General features: G+C 38.0%; 1 protein-coding gene across 1 annotated transcript in view; it reads right to left on the bottom strand.

Annotated features, from left to right (window-relative positions):
- Positions 1-240: 240 nt before the first annotated feature.
- LOC149184522 (putative sugar phosphate/phosphate translocator At3g11320) overlaps positions 241-15,494 on the bottom strand; it is a 37,780-nt gene continuing 22,526 nt past the window's right edge. Inside the window, exon 4 of the mRNA XM_089417563.1 lies at positions 241-771. Coding sequence (XP_089273689.1) covers positions 625-771 — 147 coding nt within the window. The 3' untranslated portion in view covers positions 241-624. The remainder of the gene's footprint in view (positions 772-15,494) is intronic.

Genomic DNA, 15,494 nt, shown 5'->3' with positions numbered 1-15,494 from the left:
TATTTATTTATTATAAAATTTATTTATTAAATTAAAATGTAGAATTATTAAAAAAACTTATTTAACAAACTTATTACATTAAAATGTAGAATCATTATAAAACTTAATTAAAAAATTTATTCAAAATTAAAATGTATAATGAGACTACTCAAAAATAAAATGACATTTTAACTCTTAGCTTTGCCTGGTAAAAATAAATATTTAAAACACAATACATTGTCAAAGAAAATGAAAACAGTATGATAATAAAATTTATGAATTTAAAAAAAGACCATTATAAATAAAACTTATTATTTTCAAAGCATCAATTACCATGTCATCTTTCATTAATGGATTGATGAAACATATGAATCACCAACTGAAATTAGCTGATTCCCAAAAGAATTTAAAGGAGATACATAATCATGTAGAGCCAGATTCAATACCGAAGTGACCTAACCACTGCTCCCATTTATTATCCCAATTGCTTAATGGTCTCCAATTAGTTCAGAGGGAATCCTTATCTGGCTTCCAAGGAAATATCCCCTTCGAAGCTTAGGCAGAAGATGACACTGCTTCAATGGACATGGGCATGAAACATGCCCAAGTGCACGTAAGAAGCTTCCTCTAATTCTAAATTAAATATCACTTCCTCCGCCTTTTTGATTCACTGTAGAGAATTACCCCAATGACGGTTAAAGTATAACCAAGCATCCCTATGATGGAAACAAGGTTCCTGAAAAGCAAGATGGAGACAACAACTGCCATAGCTCCCTTTGCATTCCCTAATACCTGCAAAGAAATGAGACCAACCATTTACAAAACTCTCCATATCATAAACAAGAATGTTCCTTTAAATTCACCTATCCAACTGATCCAGTGATGTCTAACAGTGCTAAATAGCAAGATCTTGTCTAACAGTGCTAAATAGCAAAATCTTAAAACTAACAAAGCTAGACAATGCCTTACAAGTACAATAATCAAAATTCTCATAATCTGCAACATATTGTTACGGTTCAAAAATGGGTGCCTGTTATTCTTAGAAAGTAGGAGGGTCTCAATTGGGAAAAATATTGTTAAAAAATAATTTGCGAGAAATAAATGAACAAGAGAATCTGACCTAATACATGAATCTGACTTGCAAACGCAGTGACAAATGCCTGTTCCAATAGAGAGTGAGTGAAAGCTTCTCAAAGCTTAAATGGGTGTATGGGAGTTTGAAACATGATACTTGTAGCATGATTAGTTTAAGATGTGATACGAGGACACAGCCAAACTCTCTTCACTTCACTGTCATTGTATTGTACAACAACAGTCCTTTATGATAGGAAAATGTGACAAATTATATTCATCTTTTTCCCATAAATTTAGCATATAATTTGAAAGAATTATAAAAATTCTTTCACACACGTCTAGTTGTCGTTTGAGAACCATACTTTTTTACGTGAAGGTAATATAATGTTCAAATATGATAGGATTTCTTTGTAAGGTTTACAATCTAATTTTTTCAATCTCTTTATTTTGGATTCTCTTTCAGGTTAATATTTTCATTTTATTTTGTTTATGTTTTATTGTGAAGTAATATAGTAGTTGGTAAAATGGGATATTATCTTTTTTATCTTGTTTCAAATCTCATTTGGGATATTTTTGGCCCCTTGTGATAAGGTCAAGGAGTAGGCTTCTCTCGGCCAGGCATATAAGCATATACTCTTAGTGTTATAGTGACAACTACTATACTCTTGGTGTTTTTGATGGGCCTCACCCAGATTACTCCAACAAATTATCAATTTACCATAATTATATATTTTATCAAACTTCCTATCAAAATATTTTGGAAACTTCCTGAAACAGAGACATAATAATAGCCAGCACAAGATGACCACTTGAAATTCTTAGACCAATACTCTAATAACATTGAGGTAACAAAGCCAAGCCAGTTCACACCTGCACAAAACATCCACGGAAATGCTGCCAACTAATTTCAGGTTACAAAAAAATAGTTTATTCGGATATCCTCTTAAATCTTGGAGAGTGAGGAACTTTTGACTCCAACTAATTTCAGTTTACAAAAAGATTAGTTTAAACCCATTCAAAGAGGAGATTCTCGTAAGTCTGGGAGAGCGAGGCAATGTTTGTTCAAAAAAAAGCAGACCTGAATGGAACAATGACCCACTGACTCGTACTATACTCTTGGTGTTTTTTATTACTCCAACAAATTATCAATTTACCATAATTATATACTTTATCAAACTTCCTATCAAAACTTTATCAAACTTCCTATCAAAATATTTTGGAAACTTCCTTCAATTGAAACAGAGATATAGTAATAGCCAGCACAAGATGACCACTTGAAATTCTTAGACCAATACTCTAATAACATTGAGGTAACAAAGCCAAGCCAGTTCACACCTGCACAAAACATCCACGGAAATGCTGCCAACTAATTTCAGGTTACAAAAAAATAGTTTATTCGGATATCCTCTTAAATCTTGGAGAGTGAGGGACTTTTGACTCCAACTAATTTCAGCTTACAAAAAGATTAGTTTAAACCCATTCAAAGAGGAGATTCTCGTAAGTCTGGGAGAGCGAGGCAATATGTTTTTTCAAAAAAAGGCAGACCTGAATGGAACAATGACCCACTGACTCAATCGTTTCTCTCAGAAGTTATAAGCCTGGCCACCATCCTAGAGTAAACAGGTCAATCAGTTAAAAGATACAAAAATGTAGGACATAAATGGCCACAACCAATGGTGGTATAACTGGGTGCTTATAGGTATGATTTAACCCTAAATCTTCTGAAAGGGCAGACAACTCTACTTTCTAACTGTTCGGTATTCTCTCCTGTTAGGGAAAAGACTTCTACGACTCTCAGGAAAATATATTAAGCACTCACTATTAGACTAAAACATACATTAAAGCAATAATGACAGTTCTAAGAGATGTTTTTACAGTTTGGAATGAGAGAGATGTATAATTTATTTCGTGCTCCCCATGCAGTTTACACATTGCATTTAAAAAGAAAATAACAAAAATTTAATATCCACTCTATGGTTAAAACATTTCTGTGGTATGCTACTCTCTATGAAGAAGATATTATGAACGAGATACACTTAATCCCTTTTGTGTCCAACAAAGAGTTGACATGTGAAATTTTAAAAAAATTATTAAAAAAAAACTGCTTTAATGTTTGCTATAAATAAAATAATTCAATATCTATTTTAAGTAAAATATTTCACTATCAACTTTATAAAAAATACCAATATACCAAAATAATTCACTATAAAATGATTTGGCACATTGATTTCAACTTTATCTTAAGACAGATTGATACATTGATTTTTAACGATATAGATCAAAATGATTTAGTTCATTGAAATCATTAATATTACACTTCAAAACAAACAAATTGCATGTATTTAAGCAATTATTTGGTGAAGATATCAATATTAATATGCTAAAGGTGGTGTTGCATTATATTGCATATTAATATCAAACAATAAAGAAAAAATACAAATAGAAATATGAAAAACATAAAATCCAAAAAACTTAAAATAATAAAAAATGTGATTATAATAAGGATAAGATACATAAATAAAATGCTCAAAAATTGTTAAAAGGCAAATATATGATGAACACATTATATAAAGATTATATAATGAAAGATATTATCAAAATTAGTTTTGGTTTTCTAAGCAATTGCAGTTTACTCTAGATCTATCATGTGTCAAAGGATATTAAATCTTTAGGAATGTAACTCAATTTTTTTTTCTCTGAAAACCAATTTAAGTCACCTCTTGGTGGAAACTGCAACCAAGATTTTGGTTCTTCCATCCGCTTGTGCAGACCCCAAAAGTCACTTCAGTTCCAGAGTCAGCTTCATCCACCCTCAGTTCACCCATTAATCTCCTCAACGTCTCAGCAAAGAAATCACAGGTGCTTTTGACTCCCGCCAAACCTTAGTTCATTCGGAACAAATCTGCTTTTGTTACAGCGCACTCTGCAGAGCTGCCTAGTCCTTGTTCGCCTCCTCCTCATTCTTATTCTCAAGCAATCTTCAATAGTGTTCAACCTCAGGGTATGGTCGCCACCAATCAGATTCCGGGTTGTCCAGGACACATCTCTGTGGCTTCTCTCTTTGGGCATGGAACCACAGGATCGGATCCTTGAAGCTCCACAATGTTTCTTTCTTTACGGTAAAATTTTGTTTCTTTCCCCAATTCTCATTCCAAACTGATATGAACATTGTTTCAAGCACAGATACCTTCCCTCCACTTAGAATATACGATAAACCCTCAATATCTGGAGTTAAAAAGAGTCCTCTTGCACAAGTAAGATCTGGAGGTTTAGAGCCCTCTGGCTGAAAAGGGTGGAGATTTCTGAACAGGCATTGAATGGAATATTATTACATTTCTGAAACTCAATTCTATGATTATACAATATTGTGCTCGGCCTTTTCTTTTTCTAATTTTAATATTCAAGTCAGAAGAAAGTAAACTTGCTGTTCCGAATGCTGGGCCATGGCACTGGGAGAAAGCAGCCCTCTGTATGAAACCTTGGCATCCATATTTCAATCCAGTCGTTGAAGAATTTAGGACTATCCAAATTTGGATTAGGAAGCCAAACCTACAGGGCACTTTTGGTTCAAAGGCATCATAAGTCACCTAGATAAGTACCTGACATGCAAATTCCTATGGGATGTCACTCATCATGTGGTAGGATATGCGTGGAAGTTAATCATCATAAAGGCCTCTCAAAGGAGCTAACTCTGGCATTTGAAGGATTCACCTGGAAGCAGGCATTACATTATGCAAATACCACTTTTCAGTGTAAATCTTATCCTTCAAATGGGAATTTAGCCCCTTATTGCTCGCCAAAACTTGGTGATTAATCAAGGAGAGAATGAATTTTGAGAAACATGGAGAATTCAAACAAGGATAATGGTTGGAGCAAGCAAAGATAAGAAATTTCAGGGTCAAGGTAAATTTGCATCACATCCTGGAGCCAAGTAATAACACAACTCTGACTTGAGGACAACAAAGATTGAAAATGTAAGAAAGTTGAGGATCAACGTAAAGTTCCATCAGATTATGGAGCCAGCTCATAATACAACTCTGACTTGGAGGGCGACAAAGTTTAAGTTTTTTTTTTTTAAGTAAAGAGAGAAAAGGATATTAACAGCGATCAGCAAGGAATAATAAAAGGAAAAGCTGCCAAAAAAAATGGCCCTTTTAGAACCAAAAAATGCACAGAACATGACAAACAAATGACAAAGATTGGCAAGGAAATCCTACAGAAACTGTGCAGTCAAACCGGAAGAAAGTGACAGAGTCGTGGCAGAGGTAAATGCAACTATCTTAGGAAAACAAGCTGATTCCTACTGTTAAAGAAACAGAGGCAAAGATCTGATAGTAGAGTACTAATAAAGGTAGGGGAAAAATGCAGGAAAAGGGGGAAAAAATCTCCAGAGAGAATGGAAAGAGTTAAATTTTGTGTGACTCGAAAAGTTAAATTAGTTTCAAAATTCCATATAAGCAGTAAGAGCCTATGGGTATCATAGTTTTAAAAACGGGAACCGGGTTTTGAACCAGTCACCTATCTAACCATGATTCAAACTGAAACTGGATCAAACCAGATTCAATAAACCGGAATTGGAAAAAATACATTAAATAAATAATTTTAATGAAAAAAAATTATTTTTAAGATTACAAACCATCATTCCAAACCATTAGAGACAAAATATGAAAATTCTTCTCATCTATATACCATGTAAGGGTGCATATATGAAAATGGCGCCAAACACAATACATATCAATGATACTATTGACAAAATACATAACCAATGAGGCTCTAAATGGCCTCTAGAGTCCAAAAACAACGCTACAATGAGGCTTTAAATGGCCACTTGAGCCCAAAAACAATGCAGCGACTCAAGCTACTAGGCCGCTAGCCTACTACAAATCACTAATCGACATGATCACTCATCAAACTCATCACCACTACTACACATGGGATCATCACCAAGAGTTACATAAACATCATCTAGCTCAAAGTTTGAGGACTCCTCAAACTCCTCTCAAGCCTAAATAGCAATACTAGTAGTAGCATGAGTGACAACACTAGGCCTAGCAAAACTAGAAACACGAGTTCGTCAAGCTACATGACTACTGCTTCCCTCACAAGTCACCATGTGCCATACTTGGTTTTGTCGGTTCACTTCCTTTAACTCTTGGTTCAACTACCAAATTTGCATTGGGATCAACACCCCCAACTCCACTAAACAGCTCCAAACTATTGGAATTTGTAAGTCTAACTGTTAGAAATCCTTCCTGTACTTTTGGATTTATTTCTTCCTACTTGTTTTGTTAATTAACAAGTTATTTACCATGTAAATACTGAAAATAAATACAAGTACAGTCTCAACACATACAGATCATCAACTGAAGGAAAAACAAGCACACAAGTGACACCGTTATTTTTGGACTAATGTCCCCAGAAAAACCCAATGCGGGAACACTGGTGTAGCTATCTAAGGGTTTTATTATAATGCAGTTTCAAAATACAATCTGGGTGCCAAAAATGGCTCACCCAACAAACAATGCCCTCGGCAATAGTACCTCTTGGTCGAAGACAGATATCAGCCCCAATCTGCCCCACGAAATCTCCCAGTGTTAGCCTCTAGGGACTGCGTCAGCCCTTTCCGGCCCAAAGTCTGCCCAGCGTCACCCTAGCTCGCCTTGCATCAGCCTCTGGAGGCACTGCGTCAACCCTTAGAGCCTCTACATCACCCACGCTGGCTCTCTAAGGCACTGCGCAACTCCTGGGTGCCTTTGCGTGAGACTTAGCTTACTCTGCGTGAACCTTTGGCTGGCTCTGCATCCCTCTCTCCCGGCTTCTGCATTGATCCTCCTAGTACTATCTCTAGCTTTCTGCTTTTGTATTCACTGCCCCTCAGTTGCAACTCTAATCACTCATTCGATTTCCTCAGCAAACCCTTCCCTAGAAAATCGAATTCTTGATCAATTCGGTGTGTTCTCCAAGTGACCCTCAAGCCTCCTCTTATACTTTTCTCATTGACAATTCAACGGCTGAGATTAAGTCCCTAATCAACGACTAAGATTAACTCTGGCTTGATCCATGACTTTTGGACCCTTCTAACATAGTGTTATATTAATTCACATTAATATTTTATTTTCTCTAAGTTTAGACTTAGGGAATCCATTAAAATATTAATTATTTTAATATCTCCCAAACTGTTTAGAACCTGCCCAAACCATTTCTGGGTATTGGAGATCTCATGCGCTTTAGCCTCTCCACCAATTTTCGTGGCTAAAGCACATCCGATGCTACCCCAAATCAACACTCCCTCTTAGCGAAGACTGTGCTCTAGTAATATTCCTCACTGAGTGTCACCCTGATCATTCGGCATCCGTCCTGGTGTTGATGCTAGACCTGTTGCCCAACATCCTCTGCATTGCTGCATCATGTACTGCCACCCATGGCCCTGCCACTACCACTGCTGCATCCGTACGGCAACCCCTCTCATCATGATGCATCGTGTTGCCCATAGCACTGCCACTGCTAACTGTTGCACTGCAGCTCAGTTACTGGGAAGTAAGTAACTGATCTTCCAACTCTGACATCTCCGTCAAGGTAGAGACACCCACGAAGCTGAAACTCCCTCTATCGCTGACAAGTGCTCCCTCTTTGACCTCTGCGCTGCTGCAACCACTCCATGCATCTCGCACTACTACCTCACGTTATCTTGGGAATCCTGCATTGCAGCTCCCTCTGTCGCTCTATCCTCATCCGTCTCTACTGACATCCGCCAGCACTGCTACTCCTCTTCGGGGCTCCCGTAGCCAGGTATAATCCAAGAGGTTGGGTATCTCAAGGATCCTACCCCTCATCGCCTGTAGTTGTCTAACTACAGCCCGTTGTCTCCCCACTTCCGCTCAAGTGGCGTGTGAGCACTCATGGCACAATCATCATCTGTCTCCACTTCCTTCTCCACCCTTGCTGGCGCAGCCTTGGTCTCGGAAGCCTCTCCCTTGCTCTTCTTCCTTGGACACCGGTTTGCATAATGACCCAGTTCCCCACAGTGGAAGCATTTGACCTTGGAGAGGTCCTTCTTCCGTTTCTCTTGCTTTCCCTTAGATGCTAAGGCAGCGTCCACCTCCTCCTCCTTCTTGATTCTAACCCCCTTATCGCTGCTTCCTACCTTGGTTAGCCTTTTGATCTCTTCTTGGCAAAGAGACACCCACATTTCCTCCCCATCTGGAAGGGTCGCCCTACCCAGTATGCTCTAGACAAACACCTCCCAGTCTTCTGAGACTGCGTTTAGGGTTGTTCTCACCATCAATTCTTGATCTGGCGTGGCCCCTATGGAAGTCAGCGATCTCCTTCAATCGACCGACGAAGGTGTCGATCTGTTCACCCTTCTACATTTGGTATGACCGTAGTTGATTTTCTAGTAGCATCTTCCTCTGCACGAAAGTATGTTGATACAACTTTATTAGGGCCTCCCACATTTCGTTTGCCGTATTCTTCTCGGCAATATGTGGTACTACATGGTCCTTGACCCTGTCAAGGATGATGCTCTTGGCCCTTGCCATTGCATCCTCGTACCTATCGTTATCAGCCTGATCAATTGGGACTGCTATTGTCCTCAAGGTGAATTGCTTGAGACAGTTCCTATCTAGAACGGATAAGATTCTGGCCTTCCAAACTACGAAGTTTGAGGCTCCATCTAATCTGTCCTTGTCTCTTACCCCGTTCATTGCCATCTCGCTGCTCCTCTACTTCCCTCTTAGAAGTTCTTGGTGTGACTCCCTCTGAGCCTCGATTTCCCTCCTGGAAACCCTTCTGCCAATGTCGAGATGCCCCCACTCCGATCGTTAGTGCGGCTGCACCACTAATCCGGATTTCTTGGCTAGAAATCCTCGGCAGCAACTCCCTCCTCCTTGGTCTTGCCCTGTTAGGTATTGTTCTGACTACAGTACCCACCAGCTTCACTCTGCAACTTACCCACAACCTCCTAAGCCCCAGCAAACTGAAGGTTAGAGCTTCTAGGTTTTGCGCAATCCTGGCACCAGCGAAATCCGCACATCCTGGTCGCGGGCATCAATCCTTCTTGACTGAGAAAGATGATCGAGCACTGCGTAGGTCGAGTCAGCTCCCCTCTGCCACTGCACTGATCCTCTTCCTAGCTCAAACTTGATGACGCAGTCACTGCGTCACCCCTTCCTTGCTGCTTCTCTATTAGGAACAGCTTTTGTCACTCGGGACAACTGTTTTCCATTGTTGCTGCTCTGCTTGGCTGATGCCCTCAGTTCTCCTGTGATCTGCAACCACGCTCTAATACCATGTTGGAATTTCTAAGTCAAACTGTTAGAAATCCTTCTTATACTTTCTGATTTATTTCTTCCTACTTGTTCTGTTAATTAACAAGTTATTTACCACGTAAATACTAAAAATTAATACAAGTACAGTCTCAACACATACAGATCATCAACTGAAGGAAAAACAAGCACACAAGTGACACCGTTACTTTTGGACTAATATCCTCGAAAAAACCCAATGCGGGAAAACCGGTGTAGGGTTTTATTATTAAGCAGTTTCATAATACAATCTAGGTGTCGGAAATGGCTCACCCAACAGAGAATGCCCTCCGCAGTAGTACCTCTCGATCGGAGACAGATATCAGCCCCAATCTGCCCCACGAAATCTCCCAACGTCAGCCTCTAGGGACTGCGTCAGCCCTTTCTGGCCCAGCATCACCCTAGCTCGCCTTGCATCATCCTCTGGAGGCACTGCGTCAAACCTTAGAGCCTCTGCGTCATTCACGCTGGCTCTCTGAGGCACTGCGCAGCTCTTCGCTACCTCTACATGAGCCCTGGCTAGCTCTGCGTGAACCTCTGGCTAGCTCAGCGTCCCTCTCTCCCAGCGTTTGCACTGATCCTCCTAGTACTATCTCTGCCTCTCTGCTTCTGTATTCACTACCCCTCAGCGGCAACTCTGATCACTCCTTCGATTTCCTCAACAAACCCTGCCCCAGAAAATCGAATTCTTGATCAACTCGATGTATTCTCCAAGTGACCCTCAAGCCTCCACTTATACTTTTCTCGTTGACAATTCAACCGCCGAGATTAAGTCCCTAATCAACGGCTAAGAATAACGTTGGCTTGATCCATGACTTTTGGACCCTTCTAACACAATTTTATATTAATTCACATTAATATTTTATTTTCCCTAAGTTTAGACTTAGGGACTCCATTAAAATATTAATTATTTTAATATCTCCCAAACTATTTAAAATCTGTCCAAACCATTTCTGGGTATTGGAGATCTCATGTGCTTTAGCGTCTCCACCAATTTTCGTGGCAAGAACACATCCGATGCTACCCCACATCAACACAAACTAGCTCGAAAATGACAAAGAACCTCCAAACTTCTTGTTGTTACTACAAAACTCAATGTTGTTGCAGAACTGTCCAAGCTCTCATATGCACACAAACACTAGAAATCAAATGTGTGATGCAAATAGGAGCTTAGGCATCATTTTATAAGTCTATGGGGACAGATTTAGAAGGGAACCTAAAATGGTTTGCTAAACACCACCTCCAAAAACCACATGGGAGTCCAATCAACTTGCCCATCCATGTGGCTTCCTAACCGACCGGTTTTTTACAAAAATCGGCTAGTCAGGTACAAAACCGGTTGAACCGGCAGGTTTGGTACCAAAACCGACCGATTTGGTACCCAATTGGTCTTGACCAACCAACCAATCAGATTTGTTGGGCCAGTTTGATATCTCAAGGAGCTACCGGTCGGTTTGACCAATTTTCGGTTCCACCAGACCAGTTTTTAAAACTATGATGGGTATAGTTAGACCAATGTAAACATTGTAACTCTAATGAAATTTTTTACTTTGTTTCTGTTGAGAAAAACTGATTTTACAGTTACGGAAGGGACTAGCCCATAAATGCAGCCTCACATCACGTCTGTAAGCATTCAGAGAATTCAATACGCTCTTTCCTAAATCATCTTCCCTTTCCCTCAACGAGTTTTTAGAGTGTAGTAACTTTATAGAAATCAAATCCTAATTACCAACCTCACACATATCAGCTTTAAGTATCAAAACCTCATAATTTTTCTTACTCAGAAAATCCCACATTTTGAGGAATTTTTCAGTCTTTAATTTCTTCTAGCCTCGTTATAGCCTGTTTGGCCTTCCCTGCTCGAACTGTATGGATTAGTGGATACGTAATTTTTGAAGGAGAGAAAATGAAGTTGGCTTAGATGGTATATTATGCAAGTCAGTTTAAGAATAAAATACTTGTGATCATCCAAAAAAAGACAACCCCTTAAAACAAGTTTAAAACCAAAGGTTAGCCCTCCCTTAAAATAGAAAAGTTAGTTGTGAATAGAAAAGTATTCCCTATTTCACATAAGAGCAGAAAACAAATTGGAGTTGGCCTGTAAAACAAGGGCATTTATATACAAAACAGAGTACATGTTCTGAAAATGTAGGAACTTTCAGAAAAATGCGATGATCCTTATGGAATCTGGATAGCTATTTACTTTTCTTCATAGTTAAGGTAGTTGGTTGTCAAGCCTATTTAGGACACGCAAGTCCCATATGAGAAATCACAGTTGATATTCTTGTTGTATTGTGTAATAACATTATCCAAACAAAGTCCAATTTTTTTGTAACTACAAATTTAAACAGAAACTCATTAATTAATATACAGAGATCTACCTAATTTCAGAGTTTGAAGTTGATCCCGCGTTGTTGTAGCATTCAATTTGCTCTGGTTACGAAAAGACCAAAACCTCCTTGCCAAACTGGGTATAATCTCGATACTCAGTGCCAAAATACTTCAGAATTGAAGTACTATGGCCCTTTTGCTCAAAAGATTCAAGAAGAATCAAGGCTTATTTCTCTTTCTTTGTCTGTGGCTCTCCGTTGTAGATTCGTCCTCTGTTTCTCAAAAAAAATTCTCCCTCTCCAAACCCCTCTTCCTCTTTTAAATAGCAAAGGTTCCTTCAACTCTATGCATTCGTACACCGTCTTTATAAAAGAATATTATTTTTTGTTTAAACGGTGATTGCCTCATCATGCTTCTTGCATTTAATTGAATCAGATGACTTTACAACGTAGGGTGGAATCACTTTTAACTCAATATGAAATATGTTATTTAAATTAACATTGCTGAAATATGGATACTAATATGAAGTTTAGTATTTGATTAACCTTGATATGAAATCTAAATCATGAATTATGTTATGGATGAAGATATCTATTATCTTATTTCATTTCTGCAAATCAATATGATTAATGAGATGGAAATAAAGGAATAACTACATTCTAATATGAAAGCCAACTTACAAATATATGTCCTAGACATGGCCAAGTCCGTATGTCAACATTAATATCGTAAATACCAACATATGTAAAATACCTAGAAAATGTTATTTAAATATAATTTATTTTGAGTATATTGATGCATATGTTATAATGTATGGACAAGTGTTTACATTGCAGATAACATCATTACAAAATGGCCACGTGATAACAAAAGCTCCAAGAACAATTGAGGCTCAATAAGACTCCATGATAGGGTGTTGACCCTGGTCCCACTAGAAGGGGTGGAGGTGTTAGCCATCGTTTATCCTCCAAAACCTGGATTCATGGGAGGACTATGCAAGTTACACTCCCCTAGACGTGTGATGATGGCTGTCAGATGCCTACTGAGAAATCAAATCGATATAGTCGATGCTGCCATCCTTAGAGTTTATGAATGGTTAGATCAATATATCTGACGCCATAGCATACTCCAGTAGAAGACGGATAGGGTGGGAGCAGAAGAGATTAGGAAAGATAGGATGATTCTAGAATAGCTTGGGAACCTGGCAGGGACAGGACATGACTATTATAATTGTAAAATTATAAATGTTCAGAACTCAAAGTTTAAGTGTCCTCACAATTATAAATGAAAATTCAATCACAGACAATCCTTACATACCTTAGAGTAATTATCGATATATTATATAAACCCTTAACTTCGGGACAAAGTTTTTTGAAGGAGAGGTGTATGTAACAACCTATCTCAAATCACGAGTAGCATAGCAATATTAGCATGCATGTGAGTCATGCATATGATAGCTACATATGCATGCATCACCTACATTGCACTAGTATATATATCAAGTGCTCATGAAGAATGTCTAGAAATAAGATAAATGAATTAATTATCAAAAGTTCTAACTAATACCTAACTCTCTTAAATAGAATGAATATACATTTAGTAAGAAATATAGTGAAAATGTTGAGTTTTTTTTATATATAGGTTTACCACCTTGTAAATAACCCAAATATATATTAATTAAACTAAATCCATAGACTTTATTATTAAACATGGTATGTTATAAAAATAAAATAATAGTTGAATCATTATGACTATATACTATTTTAATCAAAATACCAACCGTCATAGTTAAAAGTGATTCCACCCTATGTTGTAAAGTCATATGATTCAATTAAATGCAAGAAGCATGATGAGGCAACCACCGTTTAAACAGAAAATAATATTCTTTTATAAAGACGGTGAACAAATGCGTAGAGGTGAAGGAACCTCTGCTATTTAAGAGAGGAAGACGAGTTTGGAGAGGGGGGTTAAATTTTGAGAAACAGAGTATGAATCTACAACCGAGAGCCACAAACAAACAAAGAGAAAGAAGCTTTGATTGTTCTTGAAGATTTTGGGCACAAGGGTGAAAATACTTCAATTCTGAAGTGGTTTGGCGCTGGGTATCGAGATTATACCCGGTTTGGCAGGGAGGTTTTGGTCTTTTGGTAACCGGAACAAATTGAGTGCTACAACAACGCGGGATCAATTTCAAACTCCGAAAACAAGGAGATGTTTGTATATTAATTAATGAGTTCCTGTTTAAATTTGTAGTTGTTAAAAAGAAATTGGACTTTGTTTGGATAAGGTTATTACATTTGGGCCTCTCCTAGGTTAACTGTTACTAATATAACAATTTCTTCTAATATGTATCTAGAATGATGTCAATATTTGATGGATTTTTAGGTTAGAATTAAAAAGAAAGATCTATATAAGATGGCCTTAGCCACACCTAGGGAAACATTTGAATATCTCAAAATGCCCTTTGGTTTACTGAATGTCGAATCAACATTTCAGAGAGCAATGGATTTTGAATTCAACAATACTATGGGTAGATTCAAGATGTCTTAATAGTTTTCTCGAAGGAAAGAAATGCACATGTCCACCATCTAAGATTGGTATTTGAAAGGTGCAGAAGATATGGGATACCCTTGAATCCCAAGATGCCAATGTTTGTAGTTAGATGAATGAAAGTTGTTGGGTCACATAGATTCAAAAGAAGCTATCAAAATCAACCCAGAAAGGATCTGTCGTATTCAAAAGGTTCCCTTGCCCGCAGGTAGACAAGCAGTGCAATCATCCTTTGGTAGAATCAATTTCATCAGAAAGTTTATCCCAAACTTTGCAAAAATCACCAAGCCAATTTCAGAAACGCTAAATCAGGATAGTGCTTTATATTTGAGTAATGAAGGGAAACAATCATTTCATTAAATCAAGGAGGCAATTACATCAGCCCCCATGTTAGTAAGTCTTGATTATTATAAGGAATTCCAGAATTTGTCTTTCAATTTAGAGGATATAACTGCAGGTTCTTAATGCAGAAGAATGAGTTAAATTTGGAGCAGCCCATAGCATTAATGAAAAGGAGCCCGAGAGAATCAAAATTGAAATACATCATACTGGTAAAACAGGTATATGATTTGGTTCATGCTCTGAAGCATTTCAGAAGATATGTAGGATATTTAAAAGGTGATTGCCTTTGATCTGCATGCTGCAATGAAGGATATATTGTTACAACAAAATTGTTTGGCCATAAGACGGAAATGGATCTCAAGGATTAAAGAATATGATTTAGAGATGTTCAAGCCAACCAGGCTAGTAAGAGGCCAGGGCCTAGACAAAATGCTAATAGAAGAAAATCCAAAGATATTTGGACATGGAAAATGAAAAAGGTACAAAAATGGCTTTAGCAGTTTTTGATGATCTCCAACCTCATGAATGGTACAAGGATATTGTATTCTACTTGACAAATATATCATGTCTTGATCATTTGGCAGATCACAGGAAAAGAGCTTTGAGATTGAGGGATGCTAAATATTGTTTAATTTAGGAAAGTTTAGGCTGGAGGATTCCAAAGGGATTGGACTCTCATGTATGTTAACAATATCAAAGCAAAAATACTCATGGAAGAGTTGCATAGTGGATTTTGTGGTGGGCATTATGTAGCAAGGACAATTGCTTAGAGGATTTTCAAGCCTCGTGAAAGAGTAACTTGTTTAAGAGAGCACATCATCTTGGAGTCATTAATGTGCACATCGCCATTGGAGCATGACATTTGTGTACTATAGAGTGGATGTCTCACTTGTGTGGCCTACAAGGGCTCATGTA

Source organism: Pinus tabuliformis, chromosome 3_2 (genome assembly GCF_031772625.1).
Source record: "Pinus tabuliformis cultivar Carrire ecotype Pingquan chromosome 3_2, CPIR1, whole genome shotgun sequence".
Taxonomy (NCBI): domain Eukaryota; kingdom Viridiplantae; phylum Streptophyta; class Pinopsida; order Pinales; family Pinaceae; genus Pinus; species Pinus tabuliformis.
The sequence above is the reverse complement of the archived record's forward strand: the minus strand, read 5'-3'. Positions and strand labels throughout refer to the sequence as shown.